Below are 16777 nucleotides of genomic sequence, written 5' to 3'. Positions count from 1 at the left end.
AAAATTTTGTAAAAAAAAAAAAAAAAAAAAGTAATAAATAAATAAATAAATAAAATGGACTAAAATTAAATAAATAAATAGTTTAATGTTAAAAAAAAATCTGAAAATATGCACACAGAAAAGGCCCTAAAAAGTACTTAAAACCTAAACATTATTTTTATATTTTTCCTCGTAACATAATATTAAATGTAAAATATCGAAATAAATACGTCTAACCGTCAACCGAAAGCTAACTTCAGCGTCGGGACGCCACGCGGAAGGAAGCGGAATCAAAATTTTAAACGCCACACGGAAGGATTTAAGCAACGGACAACATGGACGCCACAAGTGGGAAGATGCAGCTAGACGGGACATTTTTTAAAAATTTAAGTTAATTTTAGCGACTTTTATCATCGAAATAACTTTTGTTTTTAAAGTCGGTTGAAATGTTTGTCGTCTCGTGGATGAAGGTTTAGTGGATTTACCGACGGAAGCTAAAAACTTCATCATTTCATGATGTCTCTGTCAGAAAGTGAAAGTCTCTCCGCTGATCTTAAAAGTCCTCCTGAAGAGGACGCGGGGACCAAAACTGGACTGTCTCCGTGTGTCCCCGGGCAGATGAAGGGCTCCACAGGCCGGGTGTTAACCCCTGAGGAGCCGGACAGACTCACTCTGGTGTCTGACTTCAAACTGGTGAAACTGGAAAAAGACGCTCAGAAAAACTGGGATTTATTTTACAAAAGAAACTCGACGAACTTCTTCAAGGACAGACACTGGACCACCAGAGAGTTTGAGGAGCTCAAGACCTGCAGACAGGTGAGGGACACGCACCAGGCAGGTGTTTGTTAGGGACTGTTCTGTATTTATCAGGGCAGAGGGGCAGCTGGGGCGTGAATTAGTTTGCTTATTTTATTTTGTTTTATTTTATTTTATTTTATTTCAGTTCGTGACATTTCATTTTATTTTTATAATTTATTAAAGTATTTTATTGTATTGTATTTTTTTTTTATTTATGATTTTTATAATTTTATTCTTTTATTAAATTACGTAATTAAATTTAATTTTTACTCTCTCCATTGTTCTGTATGATTTTCATTGAGCCTCTGTGAGTGACGACCCTCCCTCCATCATAAATGAGTTCTCAGATTTTAAAAACTAACTCACTGTTAGCTCATGCAAACGCTTTATTTTTGGTCAAATTTTAAACGAGACAGTATAAAGTGATTTTAATGAAATATCGCTCTGATCACTCATAGCTCAGATTTTTTTTAAAATTTTTTATTTATTGAAGTGTTTATCTCACATGATGTAATGGGGTAAAAAATGCCAAAAATTTTTAAAGGGAAAAAACAAACAAATTTTAAAGATAAAAATTACAAAGAAAAAAGGAAAAAAACATTGCCAATGTTCACCAATAAATGAATATATCTCCAAAATGTAGTCTTTGAAAATTACCAGAATGTTGTCTATACAAATCCCATAAATGTTTTCCAAAAATATGCCAAAATTTATTAATGAAAAAAAAAGTCAAAATGTTTTCTTTTTAAAATTGCCACAAAAAATAATTAAATAAATAAATAAAAACTAAAAATCACCAAAATGTCTTCTGTTAAAAACATCAAAAAGGAAAAACAAAGCCAAATTTAAAAACAAAACAAACAAATACAACACACACGAAATACAGCCATCTTGAGTTCTGTTCCCCAAAATAAGAGCCAAAATAAGAGGCTCCGCCGGGTAGCCTCGGGTCTCGATGCATAAATCCTTCCCCAGTGCTTAAATAAATGATTTGATATTCCTCCCAGTTTTTCCTTTTGTTGCTGCAGAGATGATCCGGCTGTGAGAGACGAGAGCAAAACTCACATCGTCACTTTCATATTTTTTCATGAAAATGCAAAAATTGCCTTTCCCACTAAAATGATGACTCATATCACAATTACAACATCAGTCATAATAACTTCAGTGTGATGTTTCACTGTATATCATGAAGCCCTGCTACATGAACAAAGTGATTTAAAAACTGATGGTTTTTTTCTCCTGGTTTGTAGTTTGAGTCCCAGGGCTGGTGCTGCTGGAGGCCGGCTGCGGCGTCGGAAACTGCATCTTCCCGCTGCTGGAGGACGACCTCAACATCTTTGTGTATGCCTGCGACTTCTCCCCGAGAGCTGTCGAATATGTCAAAGTAAGATATCATCAAATATACATCTAATGCACAGCAGTGAAATGTTAACTGTAAACTGTGTTACGTTAACCGAAAACGACACATTTACACCTCTGAGCCGACCAGTTCAAACTCAGTCTGCTGGCTGATGACCAGTTCTGGGCTCAAAAATGTCAGTTTGAGTCGGTTTCAGTGGAGCATTTTTTGGAGCTGAGCTGGAAATTCACTGATTACACTAAAATACACAATCTGGATTCAATTTATGCCATATGAACGCACACAGACACAATTATCAAAACATGACTGAATTCTTTATTTTGGTTTCATGCGTCATACAGACAGTTTGCTTCACACTTTTTTTGTTTTTGTTCATTTTAAGGCTTTTTAAAAACTCAAGAAAGAGCAACACACAGACATGAAGAATGAACAGCTCATAAAATGCACCAAACAGTCCCTCAAGGGTTGAATGTTGTTTTTTTTAATAATTTGTTTTCTTTTACATTTTTTCTTGATGCATTTGATGTTTTATGTAGATTACTCTGCCGTGTAGCTGAAATGTACTTCATGACTTGCCTTCCTCAACAATGACTTAATAATAATAATCACACAATAAAAAAAACTAATAATAATGACACAATAAAAAATATAATAATAATAACACAATAAAAATATAATAATAATCACACAACGAAAACAAATAAATAAATAATAATAATAATAAAACAATAAAAACCACTCTATCCGCCTTCCGTTCACAGCGAAACCCTCTGTACTGCCCTGAGCGCTGCTCTGCCTTCCAGTGTGACCTGACCAAAGATGACCTGAGGGACAACGTGCCCGAGGGCGGCGTGGACGTCGTCACTCTCTCATCTTCGTGCTTTCGGCCATCCACCCGGACAAGATGAAGCCGGCGCTGCAGAACATCAGCAGGGTGAGAGCAGAGACTCTGTGTGTTTCTGTGGGACAAAAAGCCAAATTCTGACAAATGTTTTGTAATATTTTCTTCTCCTTTAAATACACAATCATATACACACATGCCTAATATACACACAAACTGCTGTCCGTGCGTGCGTGTGCGTGTGCGTGTGTGCAAATACTCGTCAGAAAGATTGATTTTCATGTGGCTGCTCGATGTGCTGCATGCGTCTGGCCGTGACTTCCCGTCGTGTTTTTGGTCGCTGTAATATAAGCGGGTTCAGATAATGTAAAGTAATGCAGGTGATGTAACATAAATGTGGCTTTAAGGTGCTGAAGCCGGGAGGCGTCGTGCTGTTCAGGGACTACGGCCTGAACGACCACGCCATGCTGCGATTTAAAGCCGGCAGCAGGCTGGGGGAGAACTTCTACGTCCGCCAAGACGGAACCAGGTCCTACTTCTTCTCCAAAGGTCAGTACGGGACTTCAGAAAAGTCATAATCGTGTTTCTGTCGTTCAGATAGATAGATAGACTTTTTTAGAAAAGCCATTCATCGATTTCTTGCTTTGACGCAAAAGCGTGCACGTTTTCTTTCCGTTCTCTTTAAATCAGAGATACTCAACTCGCTTTGCTCAGGGGCCACTTTTGCAAAATGACAAGAGGCCAGGGGCCAATCATTGCAGCCTCATACATGTTTGTAGGATTTTAGGACTTTTCTTGGATTTTAGGATGTTTCTAGGGTTTGAGGATATTTCAAGTATTTTAAGACTTTTCAAGGATTTTGGGGCATTTCTCAGATTTTAGGACATTTCTAGGTGTTCAGGACATTTCTGTTATTTTAGGACACTAGGGTCTTAGTTGAGTTAAGTAAGTCAATAAGTCGAGTGCCGCTGATCTAAAGTAAGCGTGTTTGATTTCAGTCCTAATTTTTTGTCGCGTAGTGAAAAGTTTGAAACTAGAAATAAGCTAGTTTTGCTTTTAGAGCTAATATTTTTTTATATTAGCTTCGATCTTTGTGTTCCTCGGTGGTGCTAGTGTATGAAAATGGTATAAAGACAGCTACCTGCAAGTTCTTGATTTAAATATTTAACATTTGAACTGATTATTATGTAAATCATGCAGCAGTTTGTACAGAAGCTCAGACACAGGAGCGACACTGACGCTTCTAAACACGAGTCAACAGTCAATTATTTTCTGTGCGTGAAGGCTCGGTTAACATTTCTGGACCTATTTCTGAAAAAAAAAACAGTTGAGCCTTCCTCCGCCGTTGTTTCCTTCCTCTAAAGTCTCTTCTTCTGTCTGTTTTCAGAGTTCCTGGCTGAGCTGTTTGAGGACGCCGGCTTCCAGTCTGTTGCTAACGACTACGTCCTGAGAGAGACCGTCAACAAAAAGGAGGGACTCTGTGTTCCCAGAGTCTTCCTGCAGAGCAAATTCACCAAACCCGACCAGTCGCAGAGCTCCTGATGTCGCTCAGCCTCACAAATCTCCAAAGATGAACATTTCTGTTGACGTTGAATGGTAAAACTATATAATATTCTTTGCGGGTCTTGGAAGCCTTAAAGTTACCGAAGGGGGCTGCTGAATGTTCAGACTGTGAGGGAGAAGCAGGAGGTTTAAGGAGATTAAGAACGCCTCCTCTCTCTAATAATCTGCTCTCTCAGATAAAGACAGTGTTTACCACGGGGAATCTTACAGGTGGAAATGTGTGGAACAATGTGAGCATTAATGCACCGGGGTTCATACGGTTATGAGAAACCTAGAAAAGTCTGTTTCAAATAGCCTGGAAAACTAAATATATACCCTGAAAGTTTTGGAAAAGTCATGGAATTTTGTTTCAAAAACCAATATTAAATCACATGAGAAGTTCAGAGACTTTTGGGAATTTGAGAATCCACCGAAATTTATGTTCTGAAGGAAACATGGCATGTGAACGGCAGGCCCATGGCCATTTGTTTTCTTTAAAAATGTTTGGCAATTGTTCAATAAAAAAATTTACTTTATTCTTTTAAAAAATGTCTTTTTTTTTCTTTTTTTAAAAATCACCAAAATTTTTCAAACAAATACAAAAAGCATAACATTTTTTTTCTTTCAAAATCACCCAAAAGAAAAAATTCTACAAAAATAGCCCCAAAAATTTTGTAGGGCCAAAAAATATTATATAACAGCAATGATCATTATTAAAGAACTTTTTAATTTTGCATGAATTTTAATCTCTTTCATCATATTTGCATGTCTGATTTTTTTTTCAAATAACCTACATTTCAAACTGCATTTTCCTAAATTATCTAAAAATACTCACAGTGTTACATCCTGATTATGGTCCCATTTAAAAATAAATTATATTGCCTTAAACCATAGAGGCAGATAATAATCACATATATGCCAACTTTGTGACTTTTTTAACACATACTAACATTAACAAGGTCTTTGAGGTGCTTGAAATACTTGAATTTACTACTCAGCACTCAGAAATTACTTAAGTACTGGAGGACCTTGAAAAAAAGACATTTTTTTTAATTGATCCTTGAAAACAAGAACGTATTAGAAGAATGTTTTAAATGATGGTTGTTAGATCTGACCTGATTTGTAGTTTTATTGTCTCCGTGCAGTTCTTTTGCATCTCTTTGTGCTCTTTTTGTGTCTGGGTATCAGCGGTCATTTTATGTCTCTTTGTAGTCATTTTGTGCCTTTTTTATTTGACTTTGTCAGAAATGATTCTGAAATTTGTCTTGCATCCCAGGACGTCGTCTGTTTTTTTCTCTTTTTGTAGTCGATTAGTCTCTTCGTGGTGGTTTTGCCCATTTTTGCATTTATTTTGTCTCCATGCACATCTTTTGTGTCTCTTTGTGGTAATTTTGAGTCTCCAAGTAGGTTAAATTTGGGCGACATTTTGCCAGTGAAGGCACGGGGGGCCCCGACACTTTGGGCCCCTGTGCCAGTTAGACCTGTTCAGTAATCTCACCATGCCTTTAGGCTACCAGAGGTCACCCACAGTGTGCAAGATGTTGGTTTCTAGCAAACTATCAGCTGATAATATTTCGTTAATGTATTAACCAAATCTCAGTTTCTAAGAGACCGATGAAGCGATCTGTGCACGTGTCGTTTTCTCTGGTTTGACAATAAACGAGTCGTCCAGAGGAGGGCGCTGTGGGCTTTAAGGATCCCTAAAACCTTTGAGGAAATTCAGAGAATCACCCAAAGTTTGACCTTTGCTGTCAGTCAGTCACGGCGGGTCATGATGGTTATTCTTAAACTTTCTGTTCAGTCTTTGGGCTCCGTATCAGAGACTTAAATTAACGCCCCCAAATACAGTAACCACACGCACCTAACGTAGCTTTATTGTGTTGATGTGTGACAACTTTTTGGTTGTTTTTGTTTAATTTGTTTCACCAAAGGTTCATTTTTTCTGCGTTCCATAATTTTCTCATCACCAAAGTTTTTTCATTTTGGCTTTAGGGGCATAAAACTAAAACGGCTGTTTTTTGTATTTATTTTACCACAGAAAAAAGGGAGACTTTTTTTTCTCTTTTCATGTTTTCACTAAAAATTCCCAAAATCAATTATCAGCCCAAACTGAGAAATTCAATTGGATTTTCACATTTCCAACGGTTTAACACATCTTTTGGCAGGATGCTGAAAAATGTTTGAGTTGAGTTTATCTTTTTGTTTTGACAGTGCAATGAAAGGCAAGAAAAAAATAATTATTTTGTATCCTTGAAACGTGAAAGGGAACGTCTGGAGTTCAAACTTCCTTTAACGTCTGGAGTTCAAACTTCTTTAAAATGGTTCAGAAACCCCCTAACAACGACACCTGAATATATGCTGTGATCTGAATGTACTTGTTAAACTTTAAACGTGGTTTTAAGACAGTAGACTCGACCCGATGCAGTTTCCTGTCCTGCGGTTTGCTTTGTGCAGCCCTCCACAAGAGACGTAAAAAACAAAAGCATGTTAAAATGGAACAAAGATCACATCTTTATTAATGATAAAAAATAACACAACCGATCTTTAACATCTCTAAATGTGATGTTTGGTGGCTGAAATGAATCATAGTTTGGGTTATTTTTGTTGCTGTTTACCAGACAGTCGTGGCTTTGTGTGCTGTTGGGTTTTTTCGGCCGTCAGTAGGGAGAAGGACACTGAATGCAGCCTTGGTGGTTTCTTTCTGCTGGTGGGTGCAGCTTTTCACACCTTGAGTCAGCAGGTGGTTGAAGGTTTTGTTTGTTCAGTTGAGCCGTCTTTGCAGAAGTTCTCTCCACGCTGAGAGTCTCCTGTTTTTTTTTTTCAGCCTTCAATTCAGACGTGTGTGAGCATTTGTTCTCCAAACAGACAGTCAGTTCTGCGAAAACTGTATTAAGTTGCACGATACTATTTTGACTTTGGGCATAGAACCAAATCATTCTGGCAATCTTGTCACGGCAATCCCGAATAAAAACAGTAAATCTTGAAATATTTTGACCTTTATAGATAATATAACAAATCGTGTTGACAGAGTCAGGCTGTTTATCTTTAATCTGCTGAGAAAAGGCCTCTTCAGTAATTACAGTTGATTATAAAGTCACATAAAAAGCCTAAAAAGTATATGTTTCACTTCCATTTGCCTAAAATAGAAGACAGATGGGGTTTGTCCAGAGATGTTTTTGGAAAATTCAGCTTGGTGAGCTCAACTTGTTGGAAGATTTGAATCCTTTGAGATGGGAGTACACTCAGTCAGAAGATTAACCTGCAAGAGAAAATAACAGCAGAACAAGACGTCAGTGTGACTCTTTTCCTTCCACATATCGTGTAAAAAAATTATAGCACCACATTTTGCGTAAATAGATAAACCACTGAAAGGATAAAGTAATAAAGTAAAATAAATTCAGAAGTAGAATTCATCCTCAGGGAAACATGAATGTCTGATCAAAATTCAATTGAAATTAAAAATGAATGCCAGTGTATTTTCCAGAAACCCTCTTTCTGATTATCTGCTTTTGAGCCTACAAATACAGCAATTTCAGTTATAACATCAAAACTTAGGAATACTGAGAGTTAACCCTTTGCATCATGAACAAATTGGCTCGATTTCTTTCCAAAACAAGGGAAGAATGCAATGGACAGTTTAACATGAGAGGGCTTAAAAACTGGCAAAAATTGTAGAAATTTTAAATAAAATTAGCCCCCCAAAAAAGAAAAGCACAAACAAAGAAAAAAATGTTTTTTGGGTTTTTTCTGTAACATAATTGTAAATATATAATTATAAACACAGTTTTCTGGACATTTTGGCCCGATATATATATATATATAATATTTGCAATTTGCAGGTCCTTTTAAGTTGCTGGTTATATTTTTTCATGTGTCAAAGGTTTAAATGCTGATGAAAGGCGTCTAAACGTGGCAGAAGGAAAGTGATGCTGATCCAGGTGTTAAAGGGTTAATGTAAATGTCCTCTTCCTGATAATACCTCTGACGGTGATCCAGATGTAATGTCCCAACACCGTCTCTATGCCCTCACACTCGGCCTTGCACTGAAACTGTCCGCTGTCCTCAGGCGTCAGGCTGAGGATCTCTGTGACGACCTGTCTGTGTCTCATGTTGTCCTCAGAGACGGTCTCGTTGACCGTGGTGAGGTACCTGCGGGGGTCAGTCAGCTCGACGCTCTGCTTGCTGAGGTGACACCACACGACGTGCGGCAGACTGCAGAGCTCAAAGTCATAAAAGACATTGCAGGTCAGTTTGACCGACGAGCCTCTGGGAGACGTGATGGTTTCAGACTTGTAACGGACATTTAGGGGATCTGAGGCACAAAGGAAACAAAACACCAAAATAATTATTCGACAGTTTGCATTTTCTTCATATCTTTTGAACACATTTATTAACTTAGAATAGAAAACAGATATACTGAAGATTTTTGTAAAAACTACACAAAATCTGTGTATTGATCTGCAGAGACTCTGCCTGGATTTTCTCTTTCTTTTCTTATTTTCTGTCTTTATTTGTGTGCACCTCCAAAGTACTCGGTGAGGTCAGGGCTTTTTTTTAACAACCAGGTGTCTGATCATAAGCAGCAGGTCTCATAGAGACAAAACACCCAAAAAACGTAAGTATAGTGACGCCAAACGGCAAATACTACTGTTTTTCAAAACGTCAACAGCAAGTCTGCAGAGTTTACCTTTGAAGGGACTGTTTGGTACTTTGGGAAATACGTTTATTCCCCTTCTTAACAAGAGTTGGATATAATATAACAATACAACAGGGATGTAATGATACAGCGTTGGGAGGTGCAGAGGAGGAGTTTCAGTAGATGTTGTGTGTTAGGACATCAGCAGAACAAGAAATGAAACTGGATTTGGAAACAATGACAAATCTTTCTGTTTCTTTCTCTTTCCTAAATATCATTTTAACATCTACTGTAATTTAATTGTTTTTAAGGGCATCTATTGCACATCTGTCTGTCAGAGGAGTGATCCCTCCTCAGTTGCTCCTCCTGAGGTTTAATAACAGGGTTTTATTTGGGGAGTTTTTCCTTAGTTGATGTGAGGGTCTAAGGTCGGAGGGATGTTGTACTTTGTTAAGGCCCTCAGAGGCAAATTTTGATTTGTGATTATGGGCTTTATAAATAAAACTGACTTAAATTTGGCCTTAGGATGTTTCGACATTAGTTATAATTTCACATATAACAGTATGAGAACTTAAATCTCTTAAAGACAAAGCTGAGCTGTGTGAGCTAAAGTAGACTGGAGCAATTAACCCTTAGGGACTATTTGGTGCATTTTACACACTTTTCCTTCTTAATTTTTTTATATTTTTGACTGTATGTTTGACTGTTAATGCATATGGCATACATTTTGTCCAGATTGTGTATTTTTGCTCAGCTCAGCTCCAACAATAACTCTAAAATACACTGTGGAAACTAAATTGTTACATTCAGACTGTTAAGGTAAAAAAAAAAAAAATGCTCCATTGAAACTCATTCAAACTGACATTTTTGATCTCACAACCATCGAAGCAGAAAAAATTAAAAAATTATATCTGGTTGTTTGCCTTGGAATTTGTACTATTTATATTATTATTTTACATCTTTACTATTTTCCACCTAATCTGCATGTTTCAGCGGAGCATCCAACACAGGTTCTCTATTAAAGCATACGCATTTATCCTAAATATGTCCTTTACAGACCGTACAGATGTTCAGCATGAACACACACCAGCTTCTTGTGCAAGAATGAGTTATTACTACAAACAACACATGGTGTCACACATATTACTGGGTTTTCAATCATCTCAAAGACTTAGTCACAGTATAATCATACTTAAATACCTTTCTAAAAACTCCCCATGAGGTGTCACTCATCTTGTATCATGGGGATTGTGTTGAGAAGCTTAAAAGTCTCATACTGACCTTTGTCCTGGGCAGACGACACGCACAGAGTCACCACCAGCAGCACCACAGGTCCACAGAGCCAAGTCATTCTCCAACACACACACACAGGTGGAGGGTTACACTAAAGATGGACACGAGGACCTCAGCACGAGTTAAAGATGGCAGAGGAAACCTGAAAGTATCATTTACAGACTCACTGAGGGGGGTGCATGAGCTGCGGGGAGTGAATCTGTGTGTGAAGGTGTCTGCTGCTGCTGCGTGGGTGGAGGATACGTTTCTCTGTGCTCAGCTGTGTTTCCTTTCTCTCTGGCCACCGGAAACTTTACTTTGATCTTTGAGAGTAAGCATTTCTATTGTTCAGTTTCTTCAGGCGTACGTACTATTGTTATGTTGCTTTGAATGCATTTGTCAGAGGACATCTGAGACATTTTGGGTGTCTGGTAGCTTGTCTTAAAATAGGCGGGTTTCCATTCCAGATTTGCGCAAAACTTAAGCAGTATTTTGGAAATGTGGAAAAAACTCAATGTGGAGCTGACTGTGTTTCCACTGAGTGATGTTGTGCGACTTTTCCTCTGGCAATAACATCCCAGTAACCATGGCGATGAATGTTCAGAACATTACCATCTTTATTTCTATTGCAGCCACAAACTAGCCGTCATTATTTCCAATCAAAGGCCATGTAGGCGAGTTATGGAGCCATGACGGAAAGGAGAGCCCCTTAGATGTGGGAGCGGCCACATATGACGGATTTCTGGGAGCTGATAGTCCACGATATCACAGAGGAATTGTGGATTCAGAACTTCCAGATGATCCACTCAGCTTTCTCAGAGTTATGTGATGCAATAACAGCTCTTGCTACATCATGAGGGAGCCAGTTCCTACTGACAAGCACATAGACATAGCACCATGTGACCTAGAAAAGACTAAAAAAGTGTTTCCATTGCAGTTTAGATAATTAAATGTACATTTAAAAGGGACATAGCATATTAGTGAACATCAGTAAATGTAAATATGCCAGACTTTGAAGGACTGCTAATTTATATCCGTAGTCCCTCTGCAAGTAACAGACAATAGAAATATCACGAAAGAGGACAAAAGTGCAGTAACAGTAAGCATGTAGACCGTGTGGTTTAAAGTGCATGATGTGCTGTGATAAGTGCTCATATTGAAAGAGACATTACAAGAGTTCGCTGTAGCTTCGTCATCAGTAAACGGAGTAATCACTGACACATCTGGGTCACCTTTTTCCTGTAAATTTCCAGTGAACCTGATGATGTAAATGACAGAGTTCTGCTTTTTAAATAGTCCTAACTTCCTGTGTGTCCGAGGATTTGTTGTGAGGACGGAGCGTCCGTGTTTGGTTCAGGTAAAATCACTGATGTTATTAATGAGAGACAGAGAGTTTGATGCAGGAGAAAAGTGTCTGTGTGCATTGTTTCATCTGTGTCCACTAATGTATTTTCCCTGCTTTAACTGTTGTTTTCTGACTGTTGACACAATGTTGATAATCCCTTTTTTTAAAAGTCTGTGGTTTTGTGACTCAGCTGTTGTGAAATTAACAGCCATATATGGACAACGCTGAATTTACACACCCACAGCAGAGAGAAATACAGAAATCCCTGCAGGACAGCACATCACTGTCTCCAACCCACGGTTCAACAGGATCACGGTCAGAAGAGTGGACATGGGAGACTACGTCAATTCACCGGCTGAAGAGAGGAATAACGCGGAGAGGAGAGAAAATTGTCACTCAGGTCAGAACACTTTTATTTTTTTAACTTGAGTTTTTTTATTTCTTGCATTTCCTTCTGTTATATTTTCATTTTAGATTTCTAAAGCTCAGACCTTTTATGTTGATATGGTACTTTCCACACATATAATCTTTAGTTTTCAAAACTTTTCATGTGTAAGTACACCTAATGGAAAGGTATTATTGTTTTTGATATCTTGGTTGTTGTTGCGCCTCCACGCCAGCGATTCGTCAACATGATATCTCAACAACAGCTTGAGGACATTTATTCAAATTTGGCACAAACATCCACTCGCACTCAACAATAAAATGATTAGATTTGGGTGGTTATAGGTAAAAGGTCAAGGTCACTGTGACCTCATCTGTCTCTCGTGAATGTGATATTTCAGCCCACTCTCACTCCAAACTCGTCAAATACGTCCTCTCTGTCAGTGCTTTCGGCATATGAGCGTGACACCAAAAGCCACCTTCTGCATCCAACCGGAACGTGGTGAGAACGCGCTCAGACAGAACCGATAACGTTGTTATTATACGCTGGCGGACAGCGGCGCGTCCACATGATACGCGCACAGAGGATGGCGTCAGGTAATAGCGCGGCCTGTAACCACATCAATTTTGTGATTTGTTGCCTAATCCTAACCATCGTGACGGTCCGTGTGGCCATGTGCTCATGTTGTGTAAACATAAGGCCCACAATGCTTCATTCCACCATGTGCATTTGTTGACATCATGGTAACAACATCCCGGAGCGTAGACAGCTGACGCAGAAAGATACCTAAAATGTCATAAGTAGTCGCAGAAGGTCACTGACGGAGCGGCTCCGTGTGACGAGTTGGGGTTAGAACGTGTTGTTGTGTGTTGTCCTTTAGGAGCGTCGAAGGTCGCCGTGGCGGTTGGAGTCAGCTTCAGCCTGCTGTGCATCATTCAGGCAGCGCTCAATGTTTCCCTTCGGCTCCAAGCAAGTGAGTATCATCCTGCAGCCTCCGAATCACACAGCAAAAACAAAGTACACTAAGAAAGTAAGACTGCAGATTTGATAAACCAAAGCCTCTGCACAGCTTGGAAACCCAATGAAAAGCTCTGAGTAAGAAAATATTCAGAGATGCTGGTTCATGTGTCATGATGTCTGTGTGTTGTGTTGCTCCGTTGTTGTGAAACTTTGCTGTGAAAGTGTTGCAACAGCAGCCTGAGTGTTGTATATCAAACACACTTACTCACTCCATCTTAAGGTTTTAATGTAAGTCTGATTTCTGACCTGAAAAGAGGAACGTCTTTCTTTTCCTTCCCAGCCGGATCCGAACACGTCAACTCTACCAACATCAGCCTGGTGTACGTCCACCAACTGCAAGGCCAGATAAAGGAGCTTCAGATTCAGAATAAACACCAAAGGCTGCTGATGAGGCACTGTGAAGCAGGTTAGTATTTACTACCTAAATATAGTAGTTCACAGTTTAATTCAGAGCTACACTGACTTTTCTTTTTTAGAGGGAAGTCAATGCATCAGTTTCTTGCTCTGAAGTGCAAAAATGTTAAAACAAACTTTAAAACAGGGATCCACAGCTTGCTTTACTTTTGCAAAATGAAAGGCCAATCATAATAATCCCATGTGTGTTTTAGAACATTTCTGGGATTTTAGGACATTTTTAGTATTTTAAGACTTTTTAGAGATTTTAGCACATTTATGGGATTTTAGGGAGTTTCTAGCATTTTAGGATTTTTCTAGGTTGGTAGGACATTTCTTGGAATCAAGTACATTTATAGGTTTTTTGCACATTTCTAGGATGTTAGCACAGTTCTTGGATTTTAGGACATTTCTAGGATTTTAAATGTTTCCAGGATTTTAGGACGTTTCTTGGAATACAGGACATTTCTAGGACGAAAGGAGATTTCGAGGATTTTAGGACATTTCTAGGATTTTAGCACATTTCCAGGACTGAAAGAAATTTCTATGATTTCAGCACATTTCTGGGATTTAGGACATTTCTCAGATTTTAGAACATTTCTAGGATTTGAGGACATTAGGGTCTTAGCTAGGACCTGGGGGATCCTCCACTAGCACTTTTTTGATCAACAAGCTCTATTTTGATGCTGTTTTATGCACTCTGGCATCTTATGTACACTAAAAGTTATTTCCATTTTGAATTAGAAAATGTTTGAGGGGCCACTCTGCACCCCGTCAGGGGCCAGATTTGGCCCGTGGGCCGTAAATTACTTATCATTGCTTTGTCCTCCTGCTCTTTCCTGTCCTGTCTCATCTTCTCTTCTGTCTTTTATCAGTTTGTCCTTTTCTGAATTGTCCTCTCTTGTTTCTAAAGCACAACCAAAACTCCAGGACTGTCCCCTCGGGTGGAGACATTTTAAGTCCAGCTGTTACTTCCTTTCCACTGAGAGAAACAACTGGATGAATGCCAAAGCTGACTGTGATGCGAAGGACGCTCATCTAGTCATTTTAAACAATGGAATGGAAGCGGTATTTATGTTTCTTTGTATATTCTTTGATCCATTTTTACTTCATTTTCCTGCATCCAACAAGGCATTGTTGGTTGTTTCTAAAAAATACTTTTACTTGTAATGTCACTACAAGAATAAATATAGCCTTATTTTGTCTTGAATTATCAATCCGTCCTATGAATTGTACAAGGATGATCTCATTAACCGCCGTTTAATAGAACAAATCAAAATAAAATCTATATCTCAAATCGCTCCCAACAGGTTGCTCTCCGAGATTTTGGAAGTGTCGTCACGTGGATCGGCTTGGTTCGTCCGTTTAAGAAGTGGACATGGATGGATGGAGTCCAGCTGACTGCTGAGTAAGACTTTATGAATTTTTCCTGAAGAGAAATCCAGAGCTGTTCTGCAAAACACGATTAGCACAACACGTCAAGAATCTGATCTGTGCGGATGAGAGTCTAAAAAAACACCTGATGTTACCACCGCTCACAGCAAGCTGCCGAATTCAGCCTAACTGAAATCAGCAAGGTATATTTTTTAAAAACATTTTTTAAGCATAATGACATCAGCTTTATTTACCAAAAAATATTTACAAAATAAATCAAACAAGAACACATATATGAGAGCACAAAAAAATGACATTCTACACAGAAGAAAATAAATAATAATAAATAAACATAATATCAATACAGAAACAAATAAGAATATTAAATATATTATTTTAAAATAATAATGTTACATATTTACTTTACATGAGGAGTTTCACCAAATCAGTTCTTTATAATCTAAAACTTTGTTGCTTTTTTGGGGATATTTATGAGAGTGAGAGAGGAAAGCGTTGAATTCAATTCAGTCAAGAAAAGACTGAAAGAGGGCTGTGAACCTAAAAAAAAAAGAATTTTTTCTGGATAAAGAATTTCCCCATTAAGATTCAAAAAATTAACAGCATAATTCAAATATTTGTATCACCATCTTTGAGGGTAAAATCATAAGTGATGTTACAGTTATTAAAAAGATGAAAACTTAAATTAGAGCAAAAATTTACTGTGATACTACGCTGAAAAAAAAACGACCAAAGTTTCATCAGCCTGCAGAGAGAAAGAACCAGAGCTGTGAGAACATGGATTGTAAAGTTTGATGATGATGATGATGATGATGATGATGATGATGATGATGATGATGATGATGATGATGAGGATGAGGATGATGATGCTGTGAAATGTGTGTTGTAGTGACAGGCTGAAGCTGCTGCCTGGTTATCGACATTTCGACTGTGCCTATTCAGACCAATCGCTGCCCGGCACTGTGATACTGGTCCCTGCAGACTGCTCAGAACGACACCACTGGGTGTGTGAGAGGAAGCTGAAGTGACGCACAACTTTCTATTAATCTTTTTCCTTCAGTCACACAATCACAAATACACACTGAACTGCATATTTACATTTTTATTCATCGATGATCTTTATCATAATTTATAAGGTTATTGTAGTTTGACTGTTTAAAGTTGTAATTAGACAAAAACTCTCTTGGTCTGTTTTGACTCTGCCTGCTGAAATGTCAGTCGAAAGAGTTCTTGATATCTTTTAAAAATAAATTATTTTCAGAGTCGAGCACGTCTGCTGACTCGTTTGATTCTCTGTGTAAGGAATATTAGCCCAAATAATGTTTAAGAAATGCATGCCTTTACTAACCTCAAAATAAAAAGAGAGAACAGCCTTTTTTGAATTAGCAAAAAAATACAAGAAAATTACCAGAAAATCGCAAAGACTTACCTGAGAAAAGTTGTAAAAAGTCAGGTAATTATTAAAATTAGAAATTAATTTTTTTTCCCAAATAGATGTTTTCCCCCTAATTTTCTTAAAAACAAATTTCTAAATCTAATCATTTCTCCCAAGCAGTTCTTACCAAGTTGCATATTGGCTTTTTCCCATGTTTTTTGGAAGAAATCGCACCGATTTGCTCAGGTTTCAAAGGGTTAAATACTTGTAAAGATTTATCTGAAAGCAGTGATGTCACTCCAGGTGTCAAAGGGTTAATTTAGTAAAATATCTGAGGTAATGCTCTTGTTGTCAATCCAGTTATTGTGTTTAAGTTTTCTTAAAAATCCAGTAGTTCAGCGTACAGCTTTCAGCCTGTGCATCATGAAGCTGATGCAAC

General features: G+C 38.1%; 2 protein-coding genes across 2 annotated transcripts; one reads left to right on the top strand and one right to left on the bottom strand.

Annotated features, from left to right (window-relative positions):
• Nucleotides 1-319: 319 nt before the first annotated feature.
• LOC121946356 (tRNA N(3)-methylcytidine methyltransferase METTL6-like) lies at nt 320-12050 on the top strand. Its single transcript, XM_042490909.1, is given in 8 exon segments — nt 320-795; nt 2028-2037; nt 2040-2161; nt 2899-3003; nt 3006-3071; nt 3386-3527; nt 4366-4574; nt 11982-12050. Coding segments are annotated over 7 exon segments (903 nt in total). The 5' UTR covers nt 320-492; the 3' UTR covers nt 4521-4574; nt 11982-12050.
• zgc:174945 (uncharacterized protein LOC793867 homolog) lies at nt 7008-10687 on the bottom strand. Its single transcript, XM_042490910.1, has 3 exons — nt 10438-10687; nt 8500-8832; nt 7008-7779 (listed from the first exon to the last, which is right to left on the bottom strand). Exons 1-3 carry the CDS (start codon nt 10505-10507, stop codon nt 7775-7777), a joined length of 408 nt encoding a protein of 135 aa, XP_042346844.1. The 5' UTR covers nt 10508-10687; the 3' UTR covers nt 7008-7774.
• Nucleotides 12051-16777: the final 4727 nt, after the last annotated feature.

Source organism: Plectropomus leopardus, chromosome 7, assembly GCF_008729295.1.
Source record: "Plectropomus leopardus isolate mb chromosome 7, YSFRI_Pleo_2.0, whole genome shotgun sequence".
Classification (NCBI taxonomy): domain Eukaryota; kingdom Metazoa; phylum Chordata; class Actinopteri; order Perciformes; family Serranidae; genus Plectropomus; species Plectropomus leopardus.
Note: the sequence above shows the minus strand (reverse complement) of the source record. Positions and strands in the feature narration are given on the sequence as shown.